At 36.2% G+C, this 14,518-nt stretch overlaps 1 protein-coding gene across 3 annotated transcripts in view; it reads left to right on the top strand.

Moving 5' to 3' along the window:
- Positions 1-14,315, top strand: part of LIMD1 (LIM domain containing 1) — a 33,274-nt gene extending 18,959 nt beyond the window's left edge. For 2 of the 3 annotated variants that reach the window (XM_014071057.2, XM_087712970.1), the window contains exons 3-9: positions 204-305; positions 5,139-5,206; positions 6,144-6,206; positions 8,471-8,601; positions 9,841-9,892; positions 11,301-11,369; positions 13,134-14,315. In XM_014071057.2, the coding sequence (XP_013926532.2) occupies positions 204-305; positions 5,139-5,206; positions 6,144-6,206; positions 8,471-8,601; positions 9,841-9,892; positions 11,301-11,369; positions 13,134-13,271 (623 nt within the window). In that variant the 3' untranslated portion in view covers positions 13,272-14,315. The remainder of the gene's footprint in view (positions 1-203; positions 306-5,138; positions 5,207-6,143; positions 6,207-8,470; positions 8,602-9,840; positions 9,893-11,300; positions 11,370-13,133) is intronic. The other variant, XM_087712972.1, reaches the window with a different exon arrangement.
- Positions 14,316-14,518: the final 203 nt, after the last annotated feature.

The raw sequence follows: 14,518 nt of genomic DNA, 5'->3' as shown, positions 1-14,518 counted from the left end.
AAAGAAAATCTGCTTAAATTTCCTTGCTTCTTACTGCTTTGTACCTTCCTTGTCTGCTTTAATGTAACATTTCGTCAAATCCTTGATGCCATAAAACTAAATATCCCATTTTCTCCTGGGAATACTTTTTGAACTTTTTGTTATTTGTGTAATCTGACTCTGATAAATCATCTTTTAATCTTCCCCCTCCCCCTCCTCCTCAGGAACCTGCGTGAAATGCAACAAAGGTGTATATGGTACAAACCAGGCCTGCCAGGCAATGGGGAATCTCTACCATGATGGATGTTTCACCTGCGGAGCATGTAGTAAGTAACTGTTAAACAGAACTCTTATCTTAGATGCTATTTAAAGTGGAAATTCTGTGCTAGTAATCGAGGCCCATCTGTCATTTTTTGTACTGTGATATGTTCCTGGTGCTTAAAAATGTTTAAAGCCAAGTTTGGGAATTTAGCTATCTCATTAAATTTCTGCTCCACAAGAAGTAGAATTGTACTATCAAAAGCAAGCAAAGTCAGATATCTCTTGGTGACAGGAAGATTGGTAGGAAGTGGAATTCTCTTTGCCAACATCTTCATGTTTCAATGTATTTTGCAAGTAGGTTTGAATATTGCAAAGGCCACTTAAACTTACTTTTGTACAGGTTCTGGTCTGCATGGTTTAATTGTTGGGTTAGTTTCATGTTGCTAAGCAGTTAGAGGTTGAGGCTCTATCTGGTTCATGTTTGTACAAGAACAGTTTTCTAATCTTCCACCCAAATATTTACGCTTACTGACATACTGTCAGACAAAATTTAGGAAAAAATAGTTATGTAGAAAAGGAAAATGAAGCATATTTTTGCATGATTAGGAAAACCTGAAGACAATCCAGGAAATAATATATGTTTTTCAAAAGAGCTTCTATTATGGTTTCTTCAGTCACAATCTATGCCATATTTTATTTGGATGAGACTCTGAATCAAAGAGTTACTAACTTCTCTGATAACTCTAAATGTCTGCTGCATCTTTTATTTCTTAGTATTTACATATGTTTAAGCTGACAACTGCTCTGGGAATTTGGTAGGTAGACTAAGGAAGGGTAAGCTGCAAATGCTCTCTAGACTGTCTTATGATCAGGGCCCCCATCTTCATTGATTTATCTGAGTTGAGGAAGTATGGAACCATCAGGTTGAAAACAAAAAAGGAATTTCTTTCAGTGATGATAGATAAAATCATAATGAAACCTTTGTTTACAAAATGCAATTTTAAAAATATAATACGCAGAAAATGGATGAAAATAAGTTTGAAAAAGATCCATGCATCTAACAAATAATGCAATTGTTAAATTATAATATCAAACAAAAAACTTAAATAATCATAAATTAGAACTCCTACAAAATTAACATTATATTGGAATAGATTGCCTAGTTTATACATTAAGGTATTTATTCTGGGAAAATACAATAAAATCTATTTCAAGGGGAAACATTGTAACGCTTTTTGATTTATAGAAAAGTAACCTTTTGAACTATTGGTAAATTACATATTTCTTGAAACTGGGTTTTGAAACCTGGAATAGTAATATTTTCCTTGACACCTAGAGAAGTAGCATCTTCCCAGTCAGTCAATACTAGGAGTGAAATCTTCCTTTTCAGACCAATTTGGCTGAACCGGTAGGGACGATTGTTCCTGGTTCTGTGAAACAGTAGTAAAAAAAAAAGCTTCCAACGATCATGCGGATCAGCTGTGAGCCACGCAATCATGGGAAACTTTGTTTTTGCTTTTAAAAGCATTTTTTTTCCTGATGGTTTGGGTGAATAGGCAAGAAAAATTTTTAAAAATGGGGAGAAAAAGCTTCCGACAATTGCATGGATCAGCTGTAAACCACACGACAGTCACAAACTCCCTCCCCCCACTTTTTAAAGCATTTCTTTCCTGCTTATTCACCCAAACCGGCAGGAAAAAATGCTTTAAAACGTTTTTTAAAAAGTTGGCCACACCCACCTAGTCGCATGACCCCACAACCACCAAGCCACGCCCACAGAACCGGTAGGCAAAAAAAAAATAGATTTCACCACTGGTCAATACCTGTTATTTTCTTAGCTGCTCCCCATTATAAACAATTTCCTTAAAAACAATAATATTCTATGGTTTCATAAAATGTAATGCAAAATACCAGTCTTTAATATGAAAATATTTTTCCATATATTTACCTATATAAGTTACAATATTGTTCCAAAATAAAACCAGTTGGGTATGAACTACAGGCGGGGCATAACCTTTTCCTAGGGGGTCACAGCAACACTTGTAATAACAACACAAATAATTCATACACCATTCGAAAGCCCATCAAAAACTGAGTTTATTGACATGATTTAATAGTCAGTATGACCACCATTAGCCCTTCGAACAGCATTCAAACGAGGTGGATAAGAACACAACAAATCTTCAAACAGTTCTGTTCGATTTTCCAGATTTTTCAACACAGTTTCCAAATTCATTCTCAAAGTTTCAACCGAAACAAATTTAACATTTAATAGCTCATTCAATTCAGTTTTTTATGGGCTTTAAAATGAGGTGTCGCGGAAGTTGTAAACTGCTGTCGATCTTGCTGTGACCCCCTAGGAAAAGGTTATGCCCCGCCCTCTGGAAAATCTGGAAAATCGAACGGAACTGTTTGAAGATTTGTTGTGTTCTTATCCACCTCGTTTGAATGCTGTTCGAAGGGCTAATGGTGGTCATACTGACTATTAAATCGTGTCAATAAACTCAGTTTTTGATGGGCTTTCGAATGGTGTATGAATTATTTGTGTTGTTATTACAAGTGTTGCTGTGACCCCCTAGGAAAAGGTTATGCCCCGCCCTGTACTTATATGAATTAATATACCTTAAGACAGGAGGTTAATATTTTTAATAGTTGCATTCATTTATACACCATTATCAGACGTTTTAAGTCTGCATTATGTAAGTGAGAGCCAGGTGGTATAGCAGTTGAGGCATCAGGCTTGAAATGAAAAAATGTGAATTCTAGTCACCCTTAGACACTAACCTAGTTGCATGATCTGGAACCAGTGGTGGGATTCAGCCAGTTCGCATCGGTTGAGCAGAAAACTGGTAGCTAACTTTCTGAGTAGTTTGGTGAACCCGCTGTTGGAAGAAACATCCTTTTGTTTTTCTCACGTTACAGAGTTAATCCTGTCAAAAAGGCAGGAAGAAGATATTCTGGTGTGCCTGTGTATGTTGTTTCTAGCCTAATCCTTCTCTTTATTGCCCTGCTTAATTATTTTCAGAAACTGCCTGTTACATTGTAACAGGTAATGGTTCTTGGCAGTATGCCCAGACTTTCTGTAGCCTAAGCTGCTCCAGAGTTTTTTTTTAATTAGGGGCTTCACTTTTTTTTAATTTTTGGGTTAGGGTTAGGTAAAGTATTCAATATTTCAATGTTCCATTTTAATGCCAATCACAATATTATTTGAGCTTACATAATAATGCCATCTTTCAACCTCTAATCCTTCCCTCTAGTTTTTGCTTTGGTTCTATTGTATTAAAAATATGTGTGCAAATATTCCCCCTATTTCTTATTTCTAACTCTATTCTGGCTTCTAATTAGGCCATCATTGCTGATTCTAGTGTTAGATTGAAATCTTAGTTCTCCTTTGTTAAAAGCATAATTTATTTGTATATGACCTGTATATATTTAGACAATGATCAAGAAACAATACATTTAAACTGTAAAAGTCTTGGATGTGCATCTATATCATTTTTAAGATACTGATTTTCAAACTGCGTATTTATTTCATGCTAACAACTGTGAACAGGACACAGGTATGCTGCTTTTTTGTAGCTTATTATGTGCCCAACAAAAAATGTCAATTCCAAATACTGAATAATGGAAATTGCTCAAAATATCCTATGTTTGCATATTGTGTTTCATATTGACAACCTGTTTTGGGGGTTACCCTTTACCTGAAGCAAGAACTTCAGGTATTAATAGCTAAAGTTAAAGCTTTCCTTCAACTGATAAAGGGAGTAGAATGTGTATATCCTGTTCTTATTAGCTTTGTGCATTTTCAACGATTGAGTTGTGTCTTGGTAAGCTGATCATGCTGGGTTCTAATCTGTTTTCCATTTAAGAAACCACTCTCATTTAGGTTTTGCAAAGGGAGAAACATAAGAGGAAATGAAAAGAAGGAGCAATGGGATATAGGTTATGAAGCAATAAATATTGATTTTGGTTGCAGATTGGCATTAAATAATTCAGAATCTTATTCAGAATCTAAATTTCATTTTAAATATTTATAGCATAGTTATGCTATTCTGCAGCCAGAAAGGCAGTTAGAATAGCAAGAAAGTTTCATCTTTAGAATCTAAAATATTGCTGTGCCTTTAGATGTGCATGTTAGTATGGGGTTCTTTATATGGTAAACAGAATGGGGAGTTATTTTCTATTTGTTACAGCTGTGGTTGTATATGCACCCAATTTTGTACAGCTAAGGTAATTTGGAGGCCCATATTATACTGGAGCAAAGCTTAATGAAAACAAAATGAGCATAAAGCTCATTTGGATCTTATTTGAAGATCCATCCCTTTTACATATACTTGGTGGCATAATTTTTCAGTACATCTTTTTCCCATGACATAAACCAGGGGTCAGCAAACTGCGGCTCTGGAGCAGCATGTGGCTCTTTCATCCCTCTGCTTCGTCTCCTTCACCGGCGCCACAATTTTGAGAGGAACTTCTGGTCGGTGGGGGGGAGAGAAGCACAGTGTGCCAGGAGAACTCTATGGCAAGGGGATGGTTTTACAGTTGTCTCCATAATTGATAGGGCTTTCGGTTTATGACAGGTAGAGGAAAAAGTACGCTGCGCTAGGAGGAGACTCTATGGTGGAGGAACTGAACTTCCAGTCAGTTCCAGAATTGAACAGGGGGGCTTCCGGTTAGGACCTTTGTGGCTCCCGATATTTTGTTTTCTGTGGAAAACAGCTCCAAATGGCTCTTTGAGTATTTAAGTTTGCAAACCCGACATAAACAGATGAATTGTTTGCTTTACCCCAATATATATATATATATATATATATATATATAAACATTCTTTTATTTCTACATTGTGTATGAAACATTCATTTTTAAACGCTTAATTTTATGATTTTGTTATCCACTAGGCCGAAAATTGAGAGGGAAGGCCTTTTACTTTGTTAATGGGAAGGTGTTTTGTGAAGAAGACTTTCTAGTAAGTATGCTGCTGTCTTTTCCATGATGCTGATCATGGTAAAAATTATTTTTTGTCAAAAGTGAGAGGATCCTTATTCAACATAAAATGATAGCACAAATGTTGCTTATGAACTAGGTTGCATGTCTTTCAGTAGTTACAGTAAAATTATAGACTGGATATATTTCATTGGAAGCTCTGTTTGCTTTTGATTTATTTTAAAAGTAATGTAAAAAATTAAAAAATCACTTATCATCAACTTCCTCTGATCAAGTGTCTCTAAAAATGAGAAGATTAAATGAAGCAATAGTAATGATAACTTATCTTTCATAAATGTGGTACTGTGACATTTATTGATAATTAACTTGTTTAGAGCTACAGGTGCATAAAAATAACATCTAAATTGTTGTTCATACGTTCCTATAAAAATACAAAATACTTAACAGAAACACCAAATGTAGCATGCATTTTCTTTGTCTCAATAATACTTGTCATCAAATGGTCCTATGTGCTATGATGCAAACCATGTGATTTACATAGGGATTTCTGATATCAAGATGCAAATATGGAGGTGAGATTTGCATTGTCAAATCTTAAGAGTGTTTTATTAGTTTTTTTTTATCACTGGGTTTTGTACCAGATGCCTGTACATCTACTAAAATGTGTATTTGCTGAGAATTTACGTTTCTAGTTAACTTAGGTGATTCAACATTATTTATCCCAAATGTTTGGAAAAGAGACCAATAATGTTTACGTCCTGCTGAGATTTTAGCTGGAGATTTCACTTTCTTAGTTGCTACACTATATTAGCATTAAAGAAGCTTTTAAAAGCAAGTAAATGAGAACAGCTTTTAAGACTCAGGGCAATGGAGAGACTATGTGTTGGTGTGATTTCCTGTTAAAAAGTAAAAAAGGTCTTTATATTTAAACAATTCTGGTGTTTTTTTTTCAACTGCAGTATTCAGGCTTTCAGCAGTCAGCTGATCGATGCTACATATGTGGTCATTTGATCATGGATATGGTAAGGGATACTTTATAGAGAAAACCAATGGGGGGAGAACAGTGTAGAATAATGCACTAGCAATTCAGTGTTGCAATTTAGCCTTCAAGCTATATTTCTTTCAAGAAATAAAGTAAGCAGAAATAATTTCTAAATATATTTATGTAAGCAGCTAAGAGAAAATGCAATAAACTAGTAGTACAGGTAGTCCTCAATTTACAACCAGTTATTTAACAAGTGTTTGAAATTACAACAGTTTCTTACCTAAATAAACATCACACTGGCCTCACCCTGAAGTCACATGATTGTGATCTGGTCCCTTGGCAACTAGTTCATACTTACAATTGGTTTTCAAACAGCCTGTGAACAGAATTGCCATTCCCACTCTTCCATCTTCTATCTTCTCAAGAAAATCATTGTGGAAGGCAGCAGAAAAGATTGCAAATTGCTGCTGCTTGCCAAAGAGACTCTCATCTCAGGGGGGCTGGCTGAGAATTGCCTGCTGAGGGAAGCTGAACTCCTTCAATGGAATGGAGAAACAGAACTCAGATCCTAAAGATCTTGAAGATATCAGATATTCCTCCACCCCACAAGATAATGTCAGTTTTTGCCCAGGCATTGAAGGAAATGTTTTGGTCGCCACCAAACATATTTCCTTCAATGCCTGGGTAAATACTGACTTTGTCTTATGGGGTGGGAAAATATCTGATATTTTCAGGATCTGAGCTCTTTTATTCCATTCTGCCAAATCCATACCCTTCTTCCAGGTGATAGAGGTGAGAGGGAGCTGAAATTGAAGCAGAGAATGGAAAGCAGGCTAAGATAGGGAGCATGGGATGGCTCAGGTGGCTAAGGAAAGCCATGCATGAGTGTCCATCTATAGGGCTGAAAAATTCTGCTTGGATTTGGACAGGAAGGATTTTCAGCTTCTGAGTAGAGCCTCCCAGGATTTCCTTAGCTCCTCCTGAGGCATCCTGCTCTCTTTAATCTGGGACTCTATCTACTAATGTGCAGAATCACATTAGCAGACAGATGACCGCAACCAGAGGATTGTGGTCATTGAGCAAAGCAGTGGGCTGAGAGAGTCACTGCTTTAAGATCACCTAGCCACTAGTAATCCTTAGCAGCCTAAAACTACTAATCAAAGTAACTTACAACAGGAAAAATTGCAAACAAGAAAAAGTTATTTTAAAGAAAAAGAGAGAGGTCCTTGCTCTGAGCTTGAGTTTAAAATACTTCTTGAATTTAAAATAAAGTAACTAAAGTACGGTAGTTAGTTCATTGATTTGGAAAACCTTTTTAACTCAAACAAAAATGTTCCTTCAACATACTGGTTTCTTGGCAAATGTTGATGTTTGTTTCTTGGTTCACCGACAAAACCGCGAAGCCCTTTTCCGCATCGACATAACCGCGGAGGGCAAATCCGCGCCGTCCGAAGCACTAAGGAAAAAGGCGACCCTAGCGCGCCGACATAACCGCGGAGGGCAAATCCGCGCCTTCCGAAACGCTCAGCAAAATGCTTTTATTAGCATTCAAAAGCTAACCCTAACCCTAACCCTAAACATAACGCTAACCCTAAACCAACCCTAAACCTAACCCTAACCCTTACCTTAACTTAAATCGGCTTTCTGTCGCCGCGCTGTTGTAAAGTGCCCTTCTGTTGCCGCGGTGTGACGTCGCAGTTTTAGCGACGCGGTTTTCTCTGCGCGCTTTTGTCGTTCACGCTTTTGTCGGATCACGTGTTTCTTCATATCTTCTAATCCTCACAAGTAGCATCCAGTAAAGCAACATGGATGCAGAAAAGAATGGAGGCTTAAAGATATTGCATCATTTTGTATTTTTTTCTTGACACTCATTGATAGCATGATAATTATCTTAAAAATTAATTTGAATTGTTGATTTGAAATTATTCTTGGAAGTCATCCATGTATCATAAATTAAGATGCAGTAAAATAAAGAGTTATGTGAGATTCATAATTGGTTTACATGTTAACTCCAAGGAGGTTTCTTTTAGTGACTACTGTTTGCTGTGGTATGGTATACTGAGAATATTACCATATGATAAAACTCCAATTAAAGAGAGTTTTCACCAATCTAAATCCCAGTTGATTACCAAATACTAGACAATATTGCTCAGTTTTATGATGCAATCTGTTATTCACAAACTTCTAACATGAATACAATTCAGATTAACATTCATTCAATGTTTTGCATTTTTAGAAATGCATTTTAAAACTCTACATGTTTTTTAAAAAAAGAAGTGAATTTTGAATCTCTTATTGTAGATTTTGCAAGCATTGGGAAAGTCATACCACCCAGGCTGCTTCCGTTGTGTGATTTGTAATGAATGTCTTGATGGAGTGCCATTTACAATAGATAGTGAGAACAAAATCTACTGTGTCCGAGATTACCACAAGTAAGAAAAACATTAAATTTGAAAAATTGCAATCTATATAATTTGTGTCCAGGTAAGTAATAAAGCAGAGCTGTCAAACTTGCAGCCCATGGGCCAGATGCATCAGGCGCTGGCCACAGCCATGCCTGGTTTAGCGAAGGGCCCGATAAGTCATGTGATACTGCCATAACTATGCAAATTTGACACCCCTGTAATAAAGATTCAGAATATTATTGGTGTTTGATGAAAATGAGTGCATATAAAGTTTGTCAAAATGGAAGGATGTTCATTTTCATCATATTCTTTCTCTAGAAATAAGTCTGTACTTTTTTCATTACAAGTTCACTAGAAAAGTGAACAAGCTCCCCTAAATATTTCACTTATTTTTACCACATTTAAATGACATGTTATTACATTATAATTATTTTCTTTTGCTACAACTACTTGAAATTCAGTATTAGAAGCAGTTTTAATTAAAAATAGCCAACAGAATTATCAAGCATTTTTATTATTTATTACATATCTTTGACTTATATTGTATTTCTGCCCTGAAAGTCTTGCATTTTAAAACATGGCACAAGAAAGATATTAGAACATGAGGAAATGTCAAAAATAAAAAAGTGTAAAATACAAATATAACTATTTATTGCAATTTCATACACGAAGAAATTATTTGAAGTAAAGGAAGCAGCATGAATACAAATAATACTTTATACTAATATAAGTAAGGGAGGGCCATGGATTGAACAGTAAAATATAACTTGTTTCTAATTTATAGCTGTGATGTAGCAGATACTCTGGTAAATTCAAAAACTTTGGCCTGGAAGACCTTTTTTTTTGCTATAACTATGAGTCATTATATCTCTGGAGATCAAGTTGACCCTGCTTCTAGTTATGTTAGTGCTCTGAGTTTTCAGAGAGACACTGATGGGAATCAACATTTAAATAATAGAAAAATGAAGAATTTTGCCCTATTTATTTCTATTGTTAAGACTGGAGTAATAAAACTCTGGCCCAGTAGACAAGGTTGAGCTTCAACATCCTTTAACCATAGCCAGAACAGGTAATGAGAATTACAACCATTATTTCCTGCTACCTTAAGTACGGTAGAATACCCACTTTCAACTCTACATTTGAGAATTAGTATAGAATTTAAATGTCATCAAAATACATTTTAAAAAAACCAACGGAAGCTATTTAAAAACTGATTGAATCTTAGATTATCTTTCATCTTTAAAAATTGTTTTTATTTTTGTAAAGAGTTTTGGCACCAAAATGTGCAGCTTGTGGCCTTCCTGTTTTGCCAACTGAAGTAAGTAATAATATTTCTTTGTATTATACTTTTTTTCAGTGCTTTTAAATAAATCCATATCTTTTGTATAATAAAATTTCCTATGATGATTTCCCCCACCACCCCCAAGTTGAGAAAATTCCTCTTACTGTATTTTAAAATTTTGATAAATGAAAAGCTATTGTAAATTGGTGGACTTAAAAAATTGACTTAAAAAAATCATAACTAAGAATTGGTAAATCACCTTCAGCTTGTAATACGGTTGCCAAAAATTTGATAATGTTCAACTTTATACGTTCTCATAAGAGGCTGTATCTAGCTGCTTTTATCTTTTAAGAAACTGGAAAAAGATTTTATGTGATTTACAGGATGATAAATATAGGAAAATTGTTTTCATTTTTCTTTTTGAAGTTTTGAATTTGAGATTTTTTTAAAAATTCCCTCTTCATGAGATCCTACACATAATTTATCTTCTGGGAAATGGCAAGAGCTTCTTTCCTGTTTAGTTATTTTTTCTTTTGACTTGATTTCAGAGTACCATGCTAAACTGTTTGATAATATTAAGACATGTTTTAGTGGTTGAGGTACAGTAAAAGACTCCTCTGTATTTGCATAAAGCTTCACGTGAGATTAATACACCAAAAGTTACAATTGTAGTTATATTTTTTTAAGGCAAAATGAGTACCCTGTGAGATTTTGTAAAGTAGGATAAATGACAATTGGTGCCCTTTGGTTTTCTGAATAAGACTCATAAAAGGCTTTTAATAGTATACAGCAGTGGTGTCAAACTCAATTTCATTGAGGGCCACATCGGGGTTGCGTTTGACCTCGGGGCTGGGATGGGCATGGCCAGCATGAAATCACTTGTGTCAGGGGTGCTTGTGGTGGCCCAAGCTCTCTGCCTGCGAAAACAGGCTCCCAAGCTGTTTTCAGCTGCAATAGCCTCCTACAACCCCTCTGCCAGTGAAAATGTAGCTCCGGAGGGCCAAATGTGGCTCTCCCGAGCTCTCTTTTCGCTGGCAGAGGAATCAAGGGCCAATCCTTTGCTGTTTCCAGGGCAGCTTTGTGATCTAAGCATCCCGTGGGCTGGGTCCAGCCCCAGGCCCTTGAGTTTGACACCCTTGGTATACAATTTTTTTTCATTAACATGAGTTAATTCCTAAATGCTCACTCAGCAGCTAATTAATATTTATAATCTGATATAAATGAAAGAGAACTTAGGTAGGTAACCCAGAATGCTTAAACGCTGTTCCTATTAAATGTTATCTCTTATTTAAACAATGTAATGAAGAATTAGCCATGATGTATATAGCACATAAGTATACTGGTGCATATTTCATTTTTGCCAAAAGAATGTTTCATAAGAATTAGAATAATGTGATGTAAGCCTCTTTCAGTATGTCTCCTTTAAATAAATAAACTTTTACAGGGATCTGATGAGACTATCCGTGTGGTGTCAATGGATAAGGATTACCACATAGAGTGTTACCGCTGTGAGGTAGGTTCAGTGTTCTTGAACAAACACTAAATTAAACAAAGATGATTTGTAAGAATTGTACTGCAAGTGTTGAAAATCCAGCATGGGAAAGTAAATTTTGAATAGAGCACTCAAAGAGTGTCAAGCCTTGTTTAATGCATATACGGTAATAGTTTCGGTGCAGAGATTGGAAATGGGGCTTCCTTGTTTCTTCTACTGCATTAGACTCTGGAGTCCAATTTCAACCAAAAGGCTAACATTTTATGTTTAAATTAAATTATAAATCCTTGAGGGAGATGGACAGCCTAGAAATGCAAAGTTAGGGGTATAGATGTGATATATGGATGAGAGACAGAGGGAGAGAGGGAGGTATGCTATCCATAGTAAGCCAATCCATTGTTCATTGTGGGTTTTTTTTTTTTGGTGAAAACTAGAAGTAAACACTAGTTTTCAGCAAAAGAAATGTCAAATGGTGGTCACTGCTTTTAGCAATAAATGAAAGCTGATTACCAAGTATCCAAAATGTGTGTGTGTGTGTGTGTGTGTGTGTGTGTGTGTGTGTGTGTGTGTGTTTGACTATGAGGTAGTGGCTGTCAGACCTTTGGTAATTGGTCATAAACACTTTTTTGGGAACTGTTGTAATTTTGAATGGTCACTAAGTAACCCCTTGTAAGTCAAGGACTACCTGTAAGTGTTATTTTCTGGTTGAAAGTTTAAGGCTAGAAAATCAATTTAAGTCATCTTAGTTCTGCTGATGAAATTCTTCATTACTAATTGTTTCTTTTCCTCTCCTCTCCCCGTCCCTCAAATTTTAAAGCCTGAGTAATAGTATAACTCCGTGATGGTGAACCTATGGCATGCGTGCCACAGGTGGCACATGGAGCATTTGTCCGGGTACGTGAGGCGTTGCCCTGTCAGCTGGCCAGTGCGCATGCGTGCGCTGGCAAGCTGACTTCAGCCTTCTTTTGAGACCATTTTTTGCACTTCAGAGGCTTCAGGAGCTTCCCTGAAGGCTCCGGAGGGCAAAAAATGACCCTACAGACAAACCGGACTTCCGGTTTGCTCATAGGCTAATTTTTTCCCTCCGAAGACTTCAGGGAAGCCTCTGGAAGGCCCCTAAAGGCTCTGGATGACGAAAAACGTCCCTACGGACAAACTGGAAGTCTGTCCCCGAACTTCTGGTTTACCCATAGGGCTAGTTTTTCACGCTCCGGAGGCTTCAGGGGGGCGGGGTAAACTGTTTTCACTCTCCCCAGGCTCCTACAAAGCCTCTGGAGCTTGGGGAGGGTGAAAAAAGCACACCAAAAATGGGGGGAGCACTGGAGTCATCGCATAGCATTATGGGTGTGGCACACCCACGCACTACCCCCTGCGCTCCCCCCACTTTTGGCATGCGTGCCACAAAAGGTTCACCATCACTGGTATAGGTCCTTGTGATATTTCCGAAGTCAAACCATTCTGGATATATTGAATTAACTATCACAAAGGGTTTTAATGAAATTTTTCAGAATAGAAATGCCTGGTGCTCAGATACTCCTATATAATGAACCAACTAGCTTGATAAGAAGAGTGTTGCTCCTCAATAGGAACTGCATGCTTTATATTAGAAAATGACATTAAGTATCAAGTAATTGTTCTACTGCAGGCAAATACCAATACTTTTAGGAAAGTAGCATATTTTAATGATTTGCTTTTAACATGCATGGATTGACAGTTATTTTCGTGGAGCAACATGGAGCAATATGAATGTATTAATCACCACTCGTTTTCTTCTCTTTTCAATAGGACTGTGGAATGGAACTCAATGATGAAAATGGTCATCGTTGCTACCCATTAGATGAACATTTGCTTTGTCATTCTTGCCATCTTAAGCATATAGAAAAAGGCACTAGCCCTGTCGCTTCCTATTGGCATCACTATTAGTCAGCTAATAGTGCTAATGTTTCCAGAATCCTGTCAAAGGGATCAGTAATTTTGGGGAGCAGTTGTATCCATATGGATCTTTTATATGCATAGGACACTGACAGAATACATATGGTATTATCCAGGGTACATTGTAGTTTCTTTGCCCTTAGACTGAAAAAGTGGGAAAGGGATATTTAGGTCATTTAAGAAAAAAACATTCGATGCTTTAACAATACATTAATGGGTTCTCTTAGTGAGCTTAGTGTCAGAAAGTTACATTTTTAGTGCAGGTTGCCTTCTGCCTCCACCTTTATAATTTGATCCTGATTTCTTAAATTGCAGATATTTTGAAAACAGTTGATCTAGTATTTTCCCTGTTTCATTTAGCCTTTCTACATAATGTCAAAAATGAGACATTATGTGTGAAATACTAGGTGATCAAAATAACCCAAGAGCACATATGGAGACAATTGATAGAGGTTTTTATAACTTTTAGAACTTTATTTGAGCACTTGAAACAATTTGAAACTGTATGAACTTTGAGAGAATTTTTTAAAGAGAAACACTGAAAGAGCGAGAATTATTTGTACTAAGGGAAGAAAAACTGGTATGTATTCCTTAAACTCTAGGGCCTTAAATCATATGTTTAATATGTCTAATATTACATCTTCCTAATTCTTAGGCTAAACCTAAGAAGATAGATGTTAATTTAATTTTTTTGTCCCAGATGTTTATCATTTGATTATCCATATATTACTCAAATTTATTGTGTGCCAATAAACTAACTTCCCATCATTTCTGGTTTGTATGTCCAATTTTAGAAATGGTCTTAGTCTTCATACATGAAGTTGAAACCATTGCAATATATCAAAATCTAGCAAACTGAGGTGGGCAAACCATGTGTTACTGCCATATACAAGATGATGGAGGTGACATAAAAAGAGGTTCATATGCACTTCATTGAGCAGAGTATCCAAGCAACATTTTAACAAGAATACTGAATCATAGTTATGAAGATTGTTCTTTTATGTATACAAATTAAATATCTCAGGTATACTTTAGGATCATTGTCTTGACAAGATAGATGGTTCATTGCTAAGGAGGCATATTAGTTGGTAACATTACTTTCCAATTTGTACAAGCGTAAGTTACCTGCTTTGTAATCAGAATTCTTTACAGAAGGTTTCTGCAAACCTAATTTGGTTGCTATCATTTCAAATTTTTTATAATTCAGCATACACGCGTCATTCAATATAAACAATTGC

This window comes from Thamnophis sirtalis, unplaced genomic scaffold, assembly GCF_051295495.1.
Source record: "Thamnophis sirtalis isolate CommonGarterSnake01/CBP01778 unplaced genomic scaffold, rThaSir2_p1.2 scaffold_4, whole genome shotgun sequence".
Taxonomy (NCBI): Eukaryota; Metazoa; Chordata; class Lepidosauria; order Squamata; family Natricidae; genus Thamnophis; species Thamnophis sirtalis.
The sequence above is the reverse complement of the archived record's forward strand: the minus strand, read 5'-3'. Positions and strand labels throughout refer to the sequence as shown.